The 15074-nt window shown below is 39.2% G+C and overlaps 2 protein-coding genes across 3 annotated transcripts in view; both read left to right on the top strand.

The window, feature by feature from the left end:
* The window catches only part of IFT88 (intraflagellar transport 88), a 40254-nt gene extending 38502 nt beyond the window's left edge, over window positions 1–1752 (top strand). Inside the window, exon 27 of the mRNA XM_070943919.1 lies at window positions 1624–1752. Within this exon, the coding sequence (XP_070800020.1) occupies window positions 1624–1745 (122 nt within the window). The 3' untranslated portion in view covers window positions 1746–1752. The remainder of the gene's footprint in view (window positions 1–1623) is intronic.
* A 3027-nt stretch (window positions 1753–4779) lies between these two features.
* IL17D (interleukin 17D) lies at window positions 4780–9313 on the top strand. 2 transcript variants are annotated; one of them, XM_070943918.1, is made up of 3 exons: window positions 4780–4794; window positions 7704–7999; window positions 8992–9313. In XM_070943918.1, exons 1-3 carry the CDS (start codon window positions 4780–4782, stop codon window positions 9311–9313), a joined length of 633 nt encoding a protein of 210 aa, XP_070800019.1. The 2 variants fall into 2 exon arrangements, with proteins under 2 accessions (XP_070800019.1, XP_070800018.1); XM_070943917.1 differs by lacking the exon at window positions 4780–4794 and adding an exon at window positions 5086–5172.
* Window positions 9314–15074: the final 5761 nt, after the last annotated feature.

The following is a 15074-nucleotide window of genomic DNA, read 5'->3' as shown; positions in this document are numbered from 1 at the left end:
AGCAACCAAGAGGGGAGCTGATTATTACCCAGTGTTGGAGCTGAAGGAGGAGGTTATAAGCAGACTGGGGCTAATTATTATGGCAATAAGTGGAACTGAAAAAATGAAAAATGGAAGCAGTAGGGATGGAATTGGGGAGACTATAAGAAGAGGGAGGGAAGGAAGCCAAGAGTCTTTGGATATTTGTCTGTTATGGGATATTGAATTTATGTTTGTGTGAGTGAAGGAGCCTCCAGTGGGATAGATAGAAATAGAGAGGAATTAGTAATTGAATTGAGAGTTTGGAAGAGAAAGCCAGAACTGTATGGGAAGAGAAAAAGTTTACAGTTTGAGGCTGATTCCTCCCTTCTTCAGATATTCAAGATCTGAGGCAAGTTACTTATATTGTGGCTGCAGCCATTTGCCTGTGAAATGTGGGCTTAATGGAGCAGTTTGTGTTCCAACTACTTTTTTTCATTCAAGTTATGTGCCTAGTATTCTTGCTTTTCTGAAGAATATGTATTTTGCAACTGACCCCAACATAACTGATTCATGACATTTCTTTGCTCCCAAATTGGAGATTCTTGTCTTCATGGGTGCAGAAGAGAAGATACGGTAGTATTACTGGGAAAAAGATCTCTAAAATTTGATAGGACATGACACGAGAGCCTTCAATTTTGGAGAAAAGTGGACGACTACTTTCCTTGGACTGTGAAATGTGATTTATTCTAACACAGAATTAAAGGGGGGGGGCTCTAAATCAAGCTTCTGTTGGGTACAAGAATCCAAATTCAAACATGTGCAACAGATGGCTGCCTGGCCTCCATGTGAATACATTTAGTGAAGAGAAGCATGCACTGGATAATTGATTTCACCGGGTAATTGATTTTACTGGGCAATTGGTTCCACAGTATTATTGCTTTTAGTATTAGGAAGTTTTTATTTTAACATCTAATTAGAATCCATTTACCTGCAATTTAATCTTTATTTTGTATGTTGTACTGTGACATAATAGAGAACAGGTCATGACCTTCCTCTGAGCGAATACCCTTTCAGGTATTTGAAAAGTGCTGTTCCACCCCCCACACCTTTTCAAAGCTAAAAATTCCCTAATTGTTCAGTCTCTTTGTATGACATCATTTTTAGTCCCTGGTTATCCTTGTTGTACTTCGTGAATTTATTCATTTCTGTAAAACCTTTTTAAAGAACAGGTGCCTGAAAGTTGGGTTTTTGAGCAAAGTAGAATAAAGTTTCCTACAGTTTAAAAACTATGCTCATGTTGATGTAGTCTAAAATTGCATTTGCTTTTTTTGAAGTCACATCACACTTCTCACTTATCTTCCTTCCTTCCTTCCTTTTCCTGCCTTCCCAAATATTCCTCTAAGCCTTGTATTCTGTATTTTCAAATCTGTGAATTTGATTTCTGTTATCTGAATTAAAGACTTTGCATTTGCCTTTGTTTAATGTAATGATTTTAACTTTCAGCCCGTTTCTCTAACCTAATAAGATAATTTTGGATTATATTATTAGTATATTGATACCACCCAGTGGATAAATATAAAAAGTTGGAGGAGCTGTTCCAGCTATTCAGTAAGTGAATAAATCCCTTAGATCTATTTTTTTCTCCTTCTTTTCAAAATGTAGATGCTTCCTACCTGGATCCACTTGGACCTCAAGCTGAGAGGCCAAAAACAGCACTAAGGAAAAAAATGGATGAAGATGAGTTTGCTGATGAAGACGTAGGCGATGATCTGCTTCCAGAATAACTTTTTAGACCAGTTCAATTATTTTTTAAAAGTTTCAAAAGAAAAATAAATTCTTAAGAGACATTTATATTTATTTGAACACTATATATATATATGAAATCTTTATTTTAAGTAAAGTTTTTATAGTAAGAATTTAAAATTTTGTGCATTTGTTATCAATCATATCTTTTGTCTCATATCTTTTATACTCACCCAAACCGCCTAAATGATGATCTATGGGACCAGTGAACAGCCTAAGGCTGAAGCATTAAGCATCTTTATATCATAACCCATATATTTGCCTTGATAAGCATAGAGTTTTGTTGGAGAGCAATTGCTCATCCTAAGATGTCTACTTGAAGTATTGCCACTGAAAGGAAAGCTTAAGAGGCAAGCCATGAGTGGGAGGACATCAGTCATGGAAGCCAAAAACAATGGTGATGGCTGGTGGATTTGTTAATCGTATCAGCCCTTCCCAGCTCTTCATGACTGATTCAGGAGAACCATTCCAGGGCATTTGAGGGAATACTTTAGAAAATGAATTGAGAATATCTAACAATGCTATCTATGGAGATAAATTACAATTTCTAAGTGTAAGAAATTTTAATCATTCCTAATCATTATTTGATTATATTTTACCACAATTGATCCATGTTTTCCAAATTGCAAAATGTGAACTTCCTGTCTTGTACACAGCCAAATTTTATTCAGTTCTGTGCACATGAGATTTATTTATGCCATGATATGATAATCTCAGAATATTTTTTTAACCAAGTGAAGTTGTTCCTTATTGTAACTGAAGCAATTTTCTATAAACCATCCTATACCTACTAGGTTAACTCTATTCCATAATTTTCTCTGCATCTGTGAAAAAACTGCAGCACACCATCTGTCAAGAACTTGTGTCTAACAACGTTCTAATCTTAGAGTCAAGTTCGTTTTCTGCAGAGATTGTGGGAATTGCTCCACAAACTGAAGTAGCACTGAGCACATCTAAGAAATGATAGATTTGAATAAAAAAAAGGGGGGGAATGTTTCAGAGCTTCACTTTTTCTAATTAGCTAATAAATAATTAACTGACAGATTAGGAAGCCTACATATTTTTCCATGCTTACTAAAACAGATCTATAGTATGACATCACATCCAGCTTTAGGGAGTCATAATTTAGATATTTGCTGGACTTATAAATTAGCAAAACCCATTTGACTCTATAGAGGCCTTTTATTTTCTGCATCTTCGTCATTATTTGGAAAGTGTAGAAAAATGGAGCAATGCCCAAATATCCTTTGCAGTTAATAATGATAAATTTTAATTAATTACACATATTTCATTACATAAAGTTTTAAGCAAGAAAAAAGCAAAACTGGGATAAATTAATCTTATGCTCTCTAAAACATCTTTCCATCACAAATAGGTTTATTGAAGTTTTAAAGATGAAGACTACTTTAGAGCAGCATTGCCTTTTTAAAATATGTTTTCAATTTGCACCATGTTACAATTTGAAACGGAGCGAAATGTCCAATGCTTAATTTATCAACACTGACCGTATTTTCCCTAGGCAAGTATATCAGAGCAAGTTTGGGCAACCATTTTGTTTCTAGAGATAGGGTATAGGCATTGTGCACGCACACTCGCACACAAAAGTAAGCCATACATTTAAAGTGCTCTGTAGGTAACTCTCTCCCAGTCATGGATCTTGTACCTCCTTGTAGTAATAAGCACAAAAACGTTGGGATTTGTATGACTGAATGGTACACTCTGCTGTAAGTCATCATAATATATTGATATTGTTTCCGGATTGCTTATTTGTACTCTATAACTATCATTAAGTGTTGTACCTTATGATTCTTGATGAACGTATCTTTTCTTTTATGTATACTGAGAGCATATGCACCAAGACAAATTCCTTGTGTGTCCAATCACACTTGGCCAATAAAAAATTCTAATTCTAATTTCACGGTCACTCTGTATCTCAATGGACTGCAGATCCACCAATGCAGAAATTGGTATGTGGGCTCTGGAGAGAAAGTGGAACTAAAAAATATTTACAAAAAAAACTCGTATTTCCAACAACCATGTGAGCCAACAATTATTTGCCTTGTGACAGGGGGATTCGTCCCAGAAGGCTTTGCCAAAAGTGCTTACTATACAGGTAGTTCTCGACTTATGACCACAATTGAACCCAAAATCTATGTTGCTAAGTGAGACATTTGTGAGGTGAATTTTGGCCCCATTTTAACATCTTCCTTGCCACACTTCTTAAGTGAATCACTGCAGTTGTTAAATTAGTAACCCAGGTTGTTAAGTGAATCTGGCTTCTCCATTGACTTTGCTCGTCAGGTCGCAAAAGATGAGAGGAAACCGCAACCGTCCTAAATGTGAGTCAATTGCCAAGCGGCCGAATTTTGATCACGTGATGATGGGGATACTGCAATACTTGTAAGTTTGAAAAATGGTCATAAATCACTTTTTTCCAGTGCTGGCTTGTAACCTCAAAACAGTCACTAAACGAACTATTGTAAGTCGTACAACTATTTCTTTACATATGTCACGATCCAGTTTATAGGACTTAAAATGTGTTTCTAAATAGTGCATCCAGATAAAGAACTTACTTTAAGCACCAGCCATCTTGTCCTCTCCATTCCCCCTTTTTGGGGATGGGGTGGGGTTCTTACCCACGTTTTTGAATCAACGGCTCTTAGTAATTCGAAATTTGGCTACAACATCGAATTATCGCTTCGAGATGATTTTTGTCCCGGGGCTCCGATGCAAGGCCGAGTCCCCTCCGACGTCCTCCGGATCGGTGCGCGAAAGAACCCGGCGTCCCCCGCTTCATTCAGCCCAGCGAGAAAAACGCTCGAGCAACCGGCCTTTTTCCTCCGGCGCCTCGAAGGGTTCTGGCACCGGCAGCCGGCGGTTCTGCTGCGAAAAGCCGGGCGCTTTTCCAACTTTTCGTCCGCTCCCCCCCCCCCCAGTCCAGGGCCAGGAGGACCCCAAGCGCTCGCCAAGCCAGCCCTTCCCTCCGCTCCGCGCGCTGAGGCGCCCCTGGCTGCCATGCAGACGGCCAAGGTAAAGACGGAGCGGGAACGCGTGTCGAGGCGGGGAAGAAGCGGGGCGACGCCTTTGGACCTGCCCGCGGTGCCAACTTCGACCCGACGGGTTCGGAGACCGTTTTGCTCCAGCCTGGATCGCTTTGCAAAACGTGCGCTCTTGCGCTTCTTCTTCCCCGTTCGGCATCGCGGGCAAGCGGGGCAGCTTAAGGCCAGCCACTCAAGGGCCACGCTTCTCCTTTCGCCTCTGCTACTGGTGCTGCTTCTGGCGAGCTCGCGTGGGAAATAAAAGAGCGGGCGTCGGGGTAAGATGAAGGCGACGGCAAGGCGCTTTGGACTGCGAGCTGTCGGGACGAGGAAAGGCAAAGCGCGCCTTTGGAGAGACGGGCTGGCGGCGGTGAGTAAAAGTGGCGGAACTGCGACGGCTGGCCAGGCTGCTTATGGAAAGTAACAGGCGGAGAACAGCAACAGTAACAGAGTTAGAAGGGGCCTTGGAGGTCATCTAGTCCAACCCCCTGCTCACGCAGGAGACCTGTACTAGGGAGTCAGCTCAGGGTCTTAGCCACTGAGCCACCTAAATCAGGCATAAGCCCAGAAGAGCCGTCTGCTTGAACGAGCCCCGTAGATCCTCGCTGTGGCAAGAAAGCGGCGTTGCTTTTTTCACTTGTAAGAGCCGCTGATCGCTGCGGCGCTTCAGGTGAATCCAGTGGTGAAATCCAATTTTTGTTACTACCGGTTCTGTGGGCGTGGTGTGTCTTATTGGGCATCTTAGTGGGCGTGGCAGAGGAAGGATACTGCACAATATCCATTCCCACCCCACTCCAGGGAAAGGATACTGCAAAATCCCCATTCCCTCACCACTCATGGGGGAAGAATATTGCAGAATCTCCATTCCCATCCCACTCCCGGGCCAGCTAGAGATGGTATTTGCCAGTTTTTTTTTTAAATTTGATTTATATGCCACCCTTCTCCGGAGACTCAGGGCGGCTTACAATGCACTAAGCATTCTCCGAACTGCTCAAAATTTCCGCTACCGGTTCTCCAGAACCTGTCAGAATCTGCTGGATTTTACCCCTGGGTGAAACGTATTTATATGAATAACTTTGGTGCCCTGTTGTAGCTGATCTTACCAGCCAATGGTTCTTGAGTCAATTTCGAGCAACAGTGAGCAATTTCAGTCAGAAACCTAAAGGTAGAAAAGAATACTTGAATATCAGCAAGAATATTGAATATTATTATTATATTATATAAGCTATATTACTCACTCGTTCATTCAATTTCTATAGGTACCCATCCCAATCAATGATTCTGGACGGCTATTTCCAAAGTATTGTACAATCCTGATATATTGTAGAACCAACAATTATGGGTATAAATTGCACTAATTAATTGTGGGTTTTTTAAGGATTTGTCCCATGTGGCTGCAGAGTCTGCTGGGGGGGTGATCCATTGGACTTGGCTACTTCTAACAGTATTACTGTCAGTACAATGGGGATTCGTCTATCAGCCAACATCACAAAACCTGATCCTGATTAGGGCTGTGAGTGTAGGAGAAGTGGCAGAATTTGAAGATGGAGTCAAAAGAGAATTCTCTACCTAGCCATAAGTGGACTGAGTTCAACCACTCTTGAATTCTAGCATCCAAATAGTCCTATCCTGTGCATAGGCATGAGAAATATTAAATTAGTTTAATTTGAACTTCATGTGTGGTCCTGCTCTTTTGCACCTGACAGGAAGTTCTTGAGTCAATTTCTAGCAATAATGGGCCAGAAACCAAGAGGTAGAAAAGAACACTTGAATCAAACCATTGCAATAGGACAGGAATCCATACTAAAGCATCAAGGTCATCCAGCTGGCTTCCATTAGTAAGGGAGGACTAGACCTGGATCACCCCACTCTTAGTCCAGCACCTTAGCTGGATCCAACACCACATCTCTGGATATGGGTTCCAAAGTTTAGAATAGAATAGAATAGAATAGAATAGAATAGAATAGAATAGAATAGAATAGAATAGAATAGAATAGAATAGAATAGAATAATAGAATAGAATAGAATAGAATAGAATAGAATAGAATAGAATAGAATTCTTTATTGGCCAAGTGTGATTGGACACACAAGGAATTTGTCCTAGGTGTATATGCTTTCAGTGTAAATGAGGAAAATAAAATACATTCTTCAAGAGTAAAAAGATACAACACTTAGTGATAGTCAAGGTTACTAATAAACTATCAAATTGTAATAGGAAACAAATAAATAAAACATAAATTGGACGATACAAGCAACATGGTTATAGTAATAAGTGGGAAGAGATAGATACTAGTAAGGAAGAGATGAATAATAGTAATATAGTCTTAGTAAATTATTTGACAGTGTTGTGGGAATTAGTTGTTAAGCAGAGTGATGGCATTTGGGAAAAAACTGTCCTTGTGTCTAGTTGTTCTGGTGTGCAGTGCTCTATAGCGTCGTTTTGAAACAATTTATGTCCAGGATGTGAGGGGTCTGTAGCTATTTTCACAGCCCTCTTTTTGACTCGTGCAGTATACAGGTCCTCAATGGAAGGCAAGTTGGTAGCAATTGTTTTTTCTGCAGTTCTAATTATCTGTTGAAATTTGTGTCTGTCTCGTTTGGTTGCAGAACCAAACCAGACAGTTACGGAGATGACAAGACTCAATAATTTCTCTGTAGAACTGAATCAGCAGCTCTTTGGAGAATTGGAGAAGATCTCAGATGCAATGTTTCCAAATTCAGGCTTAAGCAAACAATATGATCAGTCAAGAAAAACTCCCTAAAATTGTTTTTAACCAATATTCTTTTTCTGCATGTCAAATTCTATAGCATTTTGTGGGGTTGGGAGGGGGAAATGAATCCCTTTGTTTCTCCCCCAGCTATAAATATCTTTTATATTGTTTCATCTCCTGGTCTTTACAGGGATGGATACTGGTTTTTCTTCTTTTGTGTGGGCTGGGTTTCTCCAGAGTTGAAGCTGTCAAAATAAGCAAGCGTCCCATGCGCTCTCGATCCTGTGCAGACCGACCTGAGGAGCTTTTGGAACAGCTGTATGGAAGACTCACAGCTGGCATGCTCAGTGCCTTCCATCACACCCTGCAATTGGAGCCCATGGAAAATGACCAGAACATCAGTTGTCCAGTGGGAGGCAGGCTAGCTACTGACAAGAAATACCGGCTCCCCATCAATCTCAACAGTGTCTCCCCTTGGTCCTACAGGTAACCTGATCTTCTCCTCCTCCTTACCTTTCACATTTTAAAATGGGCCTGGTGGCTCAGCAGACTAAAAGCATTGTGATTAACACCAGCTGTCTGCAATTACTGTAAGTTCGAATCTCACCAGGCTCAAGGTTGGCTCAGCCTTCCATCCTTTCTAAGGTAGGTAAAATGAGGACCCAGTTTGTGGGGGCAATAAACTGACTTTGTATAAATATACAAAAGTATGAAGGCTATTGCTTAACGCATTGTAAGCCGCCCTGAGTCTCCGGAGAAGGGCGGCATATAAATCAAATTAAAAAAAAAATGGGTTTAAGTGGAAATGTTTCCAGCATCGTGCTTCAACTACTGTAGCAAACGAGCTTTCATTTTACATAAAATATGTAAAATAAGCCTAAATTTATTCATAATTAAAAGGACAATTAAAGGAAGGAAGAAAAAGAGTTGGGTTAAAGTTAATATTAAGATATGGGAGGGTGCTCTGTTTACTCATAGCAGCCAGTCATCAATTTATAGTTCCTTTTCTTTTTTTAAAAAAAGTGGGTATGCAATCCATTTGCACATGAGGCATATGTTTTTCCAGTAGGCAGTGGCTTTTCGATGTCTTTTTATTTGTAAGCTATCTAGAGTTGGCAGGGAGTCAGGCAGCCTAGAAATGAAATGAATGAATGATAAAATAAATAATAAAATAGAAAAGGGGGTTGATTGTGCAGTTGTGCCCATCATCTCCAAATGTTTCCATATTGATGTTTGATTGAAACCAGGGAACTCAACTCGCATTATTCCAGGTGACAGTAAATTGTCCAGTTCTTTATTTTCCTCTTGGCCTAATAACAGCATGATAATGTAAAGAATATCTCAACATTCTGCTATACAACATTCCTCTCCATTCAGATCAACCAAGAAATAGAGGGACAAAGAGCAACAGGAGAGGTAGCGGGGGAAATTGGGACAAAATGTCCAAAGTGAATCTTTCTTCTTTTCCTTTGGCACAGAATCTCCTACGATTCTACCAGGTATCCAAAATACATTCCTGAAGCCTACTGCCTTTGCAAGGGCTGTCTTACAGGTGATTACGGAGAAGAAAATCTCCATTTTCGAAGTACGCCAGTATTTATGCCGACAGTCATCTTGCACCGAACCACATCCTGCACGGGAGGCCGCTACGTTTACACTGAGGATTATGTCTCTATTCCTGTGGGCTGCACCTGTGTACCAGAACATGAAAAAGAAGCACAGCAAGTGAATTCCAGCATAGATAAAAGAGCAGTAAAATTGCTGGGGAATCAGAATAATGACAAGCCAGCATCCAAATGAGGAACAGAAAAGAGGCCAGAAACAAAGGATGTTTTGGTTCATAACTTCTGTTTCAGAGAACTGTAATCTCCACTTCCTGCAACAGAGTTTATTTCACAGAACTTGGGGTCAATTGTAATTAAAATTGTACTTCCTTTAAAAAAACAGTGGGGTTTGCAAGATGCTTTTTTCCTCATAATTGGAGGTTTGACAGATCATGGAGAGTTGCAATACTGTAATGCTGGGGAACACTTACGTTGAAGCAGTTTAAGATATTTAAAAGTGCTAGATAGGTGTTCTATATTCCAGTGCTTTGCTATCAAATACTCAAGATATGCTGAGCAGGGATGCAGCATTGATTTTTTGTGTACAATAAAATCTTGGTTCAACAGGTTTTGGATACAATGGACAAGCTTTTCATTTGGATTGTTTATCGATCAAATGAAGTTTTTATTGAAAGTTATGCTATTTGTATCAATTACATAACACACGACATACATTGATGCAAATGACAAATTCTGATTTAGCAAACATTCAGACTTAATGGATGTCCCCTCCCCACTCAGTGGTCTATGAAATCAATGTTTCATTGCATTTTCTCACAATCCGTACACAGGATGCAAGTGAGGGCCCCTGAAAATGAAAGCGAGAACAACATAGGTGAATAAAACATTTTTTCAAAGAATGCTGAAACATTAGCTGTGCCTCTGCAACTGATGTTTAAAAAGTGTAATTAGCTTTGACTTGGTATATAGAATCTTATATTCTGGACCAAATATAGTTGAGTAGGGTATTGTGTCAAAAGCACTAGAATTATTTTAAAACTGTTAAAAACTATTAAATACATTAAGCTTGCTGATGGCTATCAATGTAAATGCTTTTAAAAAAGAGACTCAATAAATGTATAGAGAATAGATCTGTCAGTGACTATTGATCTTGGTTGGTTTATTAGCTCTAGCAGAAATGTACTAAAGGAGTGTGGGTTGCCAACTATAGAAACATTAAGTACTTGTCAATCGATGTTCATAGAATAAATAACCATTGTTTAAAAACATTCAGGTTTGGGTTTTACTGGGTTTACATCCTAATCTGGCACATGCTAGCCATAGCTCTAGGAATATTGTGATCCTGAAACATTATTTGTGCTGGAGCAAATCTTGCCATCTACACTACAAGAGATGACCTCAATCAGACTATCTTCAGCTACACTGCAGTAGCTGGCCAAGTCCTGAAGAGCCCCAATTTGGAGAAAGCTGCCTGTGACAGAGGTTACTTCTCGCACCATTGTGAAAAGCAAAGCATTGTCTGGTTTATGAGCCCTTTCAGACACCTGGAAATATGCCGATTGCCTCTCTAAACTATTTTAACTTTTGGTAGCAGCTTTGGGAATACATAAACGAACATCAATAAAATGAAATCATGGAGAGTTCAAAAAAAAAAAAAAAAAGGCAGACAAATGTGTTTTGGCATTCCTTTCTCAAGAGAGAGAAATGGCCAAATTCAAGGAAAACATGAGCCAAACTCTTGAAAAGCAAAAGTTCTCTGAATTGTGTATGCACAAGGCATCTGCCACTACCTCCTGAAACAGCAAGACGCAGGAAAAACTGCTTAGCCCTGTTTTCCTGGAGTTTAATCATTTCAAGCTCCTTTCCCCCCCCAACTGCAATTGCCATACTAAATACACATTTCTCAAATTGATTTCTTTTCCAAATTATTCATTGGTGACTATCCTTGGAGCCATCTGTTTGTAACAGCTACAAGGCAGGAGGGGTGACTAAGGTGGGGAAGAAGAGCAAACCGTGACACCGGTGATTTAATCACCGAATTGGTGATTAAATCTGCATTTGATTGGGAATTGGGTCTCACTTCAAGAGGGACTGGATTCCTGTTTCCATCATTCCATCTCTCTACCTCTCCCTCCCTCCCCCAAATGCAGAAATAAAATGTGACAATTTTAGTGTCTGCATCCAAATTTGGGGATGAGATTTGGGAATTTATTTATTTGGGACCTTATTTTTATTTTTTATTTTTTTTGCAATAGAAATAAAAAGCAGTATACTATAATGGTTAATTTTGGCTATGGAATCTCTCTGTGTGTGTGTGTGTGTGTGTGTGTGTGTGTGTGTGTGTGTACACATGCTCCTTTATCAGCTTGTTTGAAGGTGCCAGCCTAGGCTGAGGAGACCAAAGAATCAGAAGCAGATTTCAAGCAATGTGTTTTTCTTCAACTGATATTGACAAAATGGATAATTATTTTATTAGATTTAGGTACAGTACTGCCCAACTCCAAGGCAATTATGAATCATGTGCTGAGAAGGCTGGAAAAAGAAAAGCCTGGAAATTAATCTTAGAAAGAATAATGGAAAATACAATTTATTTATCCCAACAGAGAAAACTGAAGAGAAAGGATAGCTGTCTTCTATAAGGCTGTTATTCAGAGATTAAGTGGGTTTATTCTGTCCTGATCCAAAAGACAGGAAGATCAAATTCTGGGCAATGTGAAAACCCTTTGTCTGAAATCATAGCCACTGCATCCAAGCAAGAATTCAAGCAAAACAGAATGCTTTCTTCCCGTGCATACAATATGGAAATAAAACAGAGCCACGGTGAATTCCTAAAGTACCAGTTCCATCTAGGAAACAAGATGGATTAATCAAAATCTAAGGAACAATGTAGGTAAGAACTTTTGTATCTGTACTGGATTCCTATCATCTCTTGCGTCTCTGGAAATCTTTAAACTTTTATATCATAGATTAATCATTTAAGGTGTCCTCCGTTTCTAGAAAACTTAACCAATTGATGAATTTGTCTCTATGTCTATCACTGATATGTGTCTTTTCCCACCAAACATTCTCTTTAAATTATCTCCCAGACCAAGCATATGGCTCACATAGTATCTGTACTGAAAAACAGGAACATTTGCAGTTGAAAAAAACTCAAATAGTCTTTACTTTATAAGGGGGGAAATGACACATGATTTCATCAAGGCAAACATATGATTTTAATTTATTTCATGCCAGAAAATTGATTTTCTATTCACTGTTGTTAAAGACTCTAAAGATTCTAAAAATGTTTTTCGGTACTATTACATGAACAAAAACTCACAGCTCTTTCTGCTCAAGTGGAAAGAGCTTATTTCCAACTAGATGCACTTGGACTACATCAGCTATCAAACCAGTAACAATTTGAAAATTATTGGTAAGTTATTGGTGGGTAAAATGAAGACCCAGATTGTTGGGGGCAATATGCTGACTCTGTAAACCGCTTAGAGAGGGCTGTAAAAGCACTGTGAAGTGGTATATAAGTCTAAGTGCTATTGATATTGCTACCTCCTTGTAGTATATTGTTAAACTGCTTGGCAATGAGTAGGTGTAGACCAGGGGTCTGCAACCTTAAACACTCAAAGAGCCATTTGGACCCAATTCCCACAGAAAAGAAAACACCGGGAGCCACAAAACCTTTCCCGTGCCTGACTATTTCTTGAGCGGCCACAAAACTAGCATATGTAGTTGAATTAAATATTCTGAAACTTTTCTTCTATTTATCCATGGTTGGCCTACCGGGGGTTGAAAAGCTCAATAAATCGCATGCCGGCGGGTGTCGCACATTGGCGGTTGTGACACATATTTTGAGTGACAGGGAGCCGCAGTAGAGGGGTGAAAGAGCCACATGCGGCTCCAGAGCCGCAGGTTGCTGACCCCTGGTGTAGACCATTCAACCAAAACCATGCAGTTCACCTGGTGTGGACCAGTTCTTGATCCTTTTCTCAACCACTTCTGCTGTTATTACAAGTTTTTTTTTTTTCATTTCAGCTTCTTTTTTGAATTCATATCTACCTCTTTTATCCAAGTTGCATTCTTGTATTTCTTTGGGTTGCCCCATAGCTGCGACCAGACGTTTGCTTTCTTCTGTCAGGTTTTGACTGGTTTATTGCAGTCTCTCCATTGACAGATTGATAGAAATGTTTCTAATTCAGCTGAATTTGGAGATTCTGCAAATATGCATTTGCTGATCTTCTTGGCTATAGCTGTTATTTGCTGCTTTTATTATTTCTAGCCCTACCTTGATTTTCCTTGTTTCTCGTGATATTTCCAGCTCAGTTATTTTTTGGTCGTCTTGTTCTTCGGCTTTTCTTTTCATCTGTTCTAGCTTGCTTACATCTGATCTTTGCATGCTGACTTTATTTTCCAACCTTATTATAAACTGAGAGACACTTTATTGATCTTAGAGCATTCACTGAATTGGTTAAATTTCCAAAGAACTTCAGAAAGGTTGGGCAATATTGCTTGTGTCCTCAATTTATAATGGTAATAAATGCCCTCTCCCCGCTTTTAATATTACTGATATTGTTTAGGCAATTTATTCATCACGGGAATTAAGTAATGATTGTATTAAAAAAAAATTCCAATCCAAGGAAATTATTTGACAACTTAAATGCGAACAAGACTTCAAAAATAGTATCTAGTCTCAGACTGAAGTCTGAAGATAATGAATGCAATCCATGTTATGAGACAGTGCTTTGTGCCAAGTCAAATGTTCCTTTCTGCTCTTCCATTACATTAAAATAAATATTAAACGGTTTTATAATATTAAAATATACAAGCCAATGGCGCGATGGCCCTCATTTGTAAAACACTGAAAAAATCAAGATTCCCTGTAGTTACAGAAAGCACTCAAATATTTGAAAATCCAGGCCAAATAGACTTAGCATGCATTCACACACACACATACACACATCTTTTCTACTATAAAACACAAACACAGAAGACACTGACGATGTCAAAAAAAAAATCAAATCTTACATGAAGTTTGACAAAAGGCTCTTACAAGCAAGATGGGAAATGCGATTGCCTTATAACCTTGGAAACTGGGTAGGAGCACAAAGGGGGCACAGATGAAGTAATGAAAGAGATTATAATGTTTCTAACTATAGCCATTCCCTGAACAGTTGCTGGTGATAATATATACATCCGGACATCGGTAACCTAAATATAAATTATTCCAGTGGAAGCCACAGGTTATGGAACCGAGACTCTTGATGTACTCTCAGTAGCTTCACATTGCAGTCATCCTTTGAAGACATCTGTTTAGGAATAACTGTTTTACAGCAACCCCACAGTAGCGTTCTGTTAATAGAAAGGGAGGGGAAACCGGCCTTAAATCAGTCTGGTGGAAGTGTCTTTCCCCGATAATTGAAATAGTCATCTGTCCTGAAGCTGTTATTGTAATTGCAAGGTTTTTTTTCCTTTATTGCTCTCAGCAATGCTATACAATTTCTTCTGTGGCTAGTGCCTGTAGTTTAAATTCTCAGCTGGAATGATCATAGAAACAGAAAACTCATGGTAGAAAAACACCTAGCGGTCCATTGAGTCTGCCCTTTGACTGTGTCTTTTGTTTTCTTTTTAAATAATTATGTTTAATTATTATATTTTTTTGTTATTTTTAATTTTTGTCAAATGTTGGACATGTGTTTATCCCAAGCATGTTTAAACTCGGTTACTTGATGATTGACTCACTATCTCAGTTGGTTTCAAGCGTCCACTATAGGTAATCCTTGATTTATGACAATTGAGCCCAACATTTCTGTTGTTAAGTGAGACATGTGTTAATTGAATTTTGCCCCATTTTATGACCTTTCTCACCACTATCGTTAAGTGAATCACTGCAGTTGTTGCGTTAGTAACAGGGTTGTTAAGTAAATTAGGCTTGCCCATTGACTTTGCTTGTCAGGAGGTCGCAAAAGGTGATCACATGACTTTGGCTCCTGTAGTAATTTATTAAC

Source organism: Pituophis catenifer, unplaced genomic scaffold (genome assembly GCF_029215685.1).
Source record: "Pituophis catenifer annectens isolate HBS135680 unplaced genomic scaffold, rPitCat1.0.hap2 SCAF_4, whole genome shotgun sequence".
Classification (NCBI taxonomy): Eukaryota; Metazoa; Chordata; class Lepidosauria; order Squamata; family Colubridae; genus Pituophis; species Pituophis catenifer.
Note: the sequence above shows the minus strand (reverse complement) of the source record. Positions and strands in the feature narration are given on the sequence as shown.

Excerpts from the sequence above, each read along its gene's own strand:
- IL17D (XM_070943917.1), top strand. The coding sequence starts at position 5,086 with ATGAAGGCGACGGCAAGGCGCTTTGGACTGCGAGCTGTCGGGACGAGG. Across the intron at positions 5,173-7,703 it reads GGAGAGACGGGCTGGCGGCG|GGATGGATACTGGTTTTTCT; the intron begins GTGAGTAAAAGT and ends TGGTCTTTACAG. Across the intron at positions 8,000-8,991 it reads GTCTCCCCTTGGTCCTACAG|AATCTCCTACGATTCTACCA; the intron begins GTAACCTGATCT and ends CCTTTGGCACAG.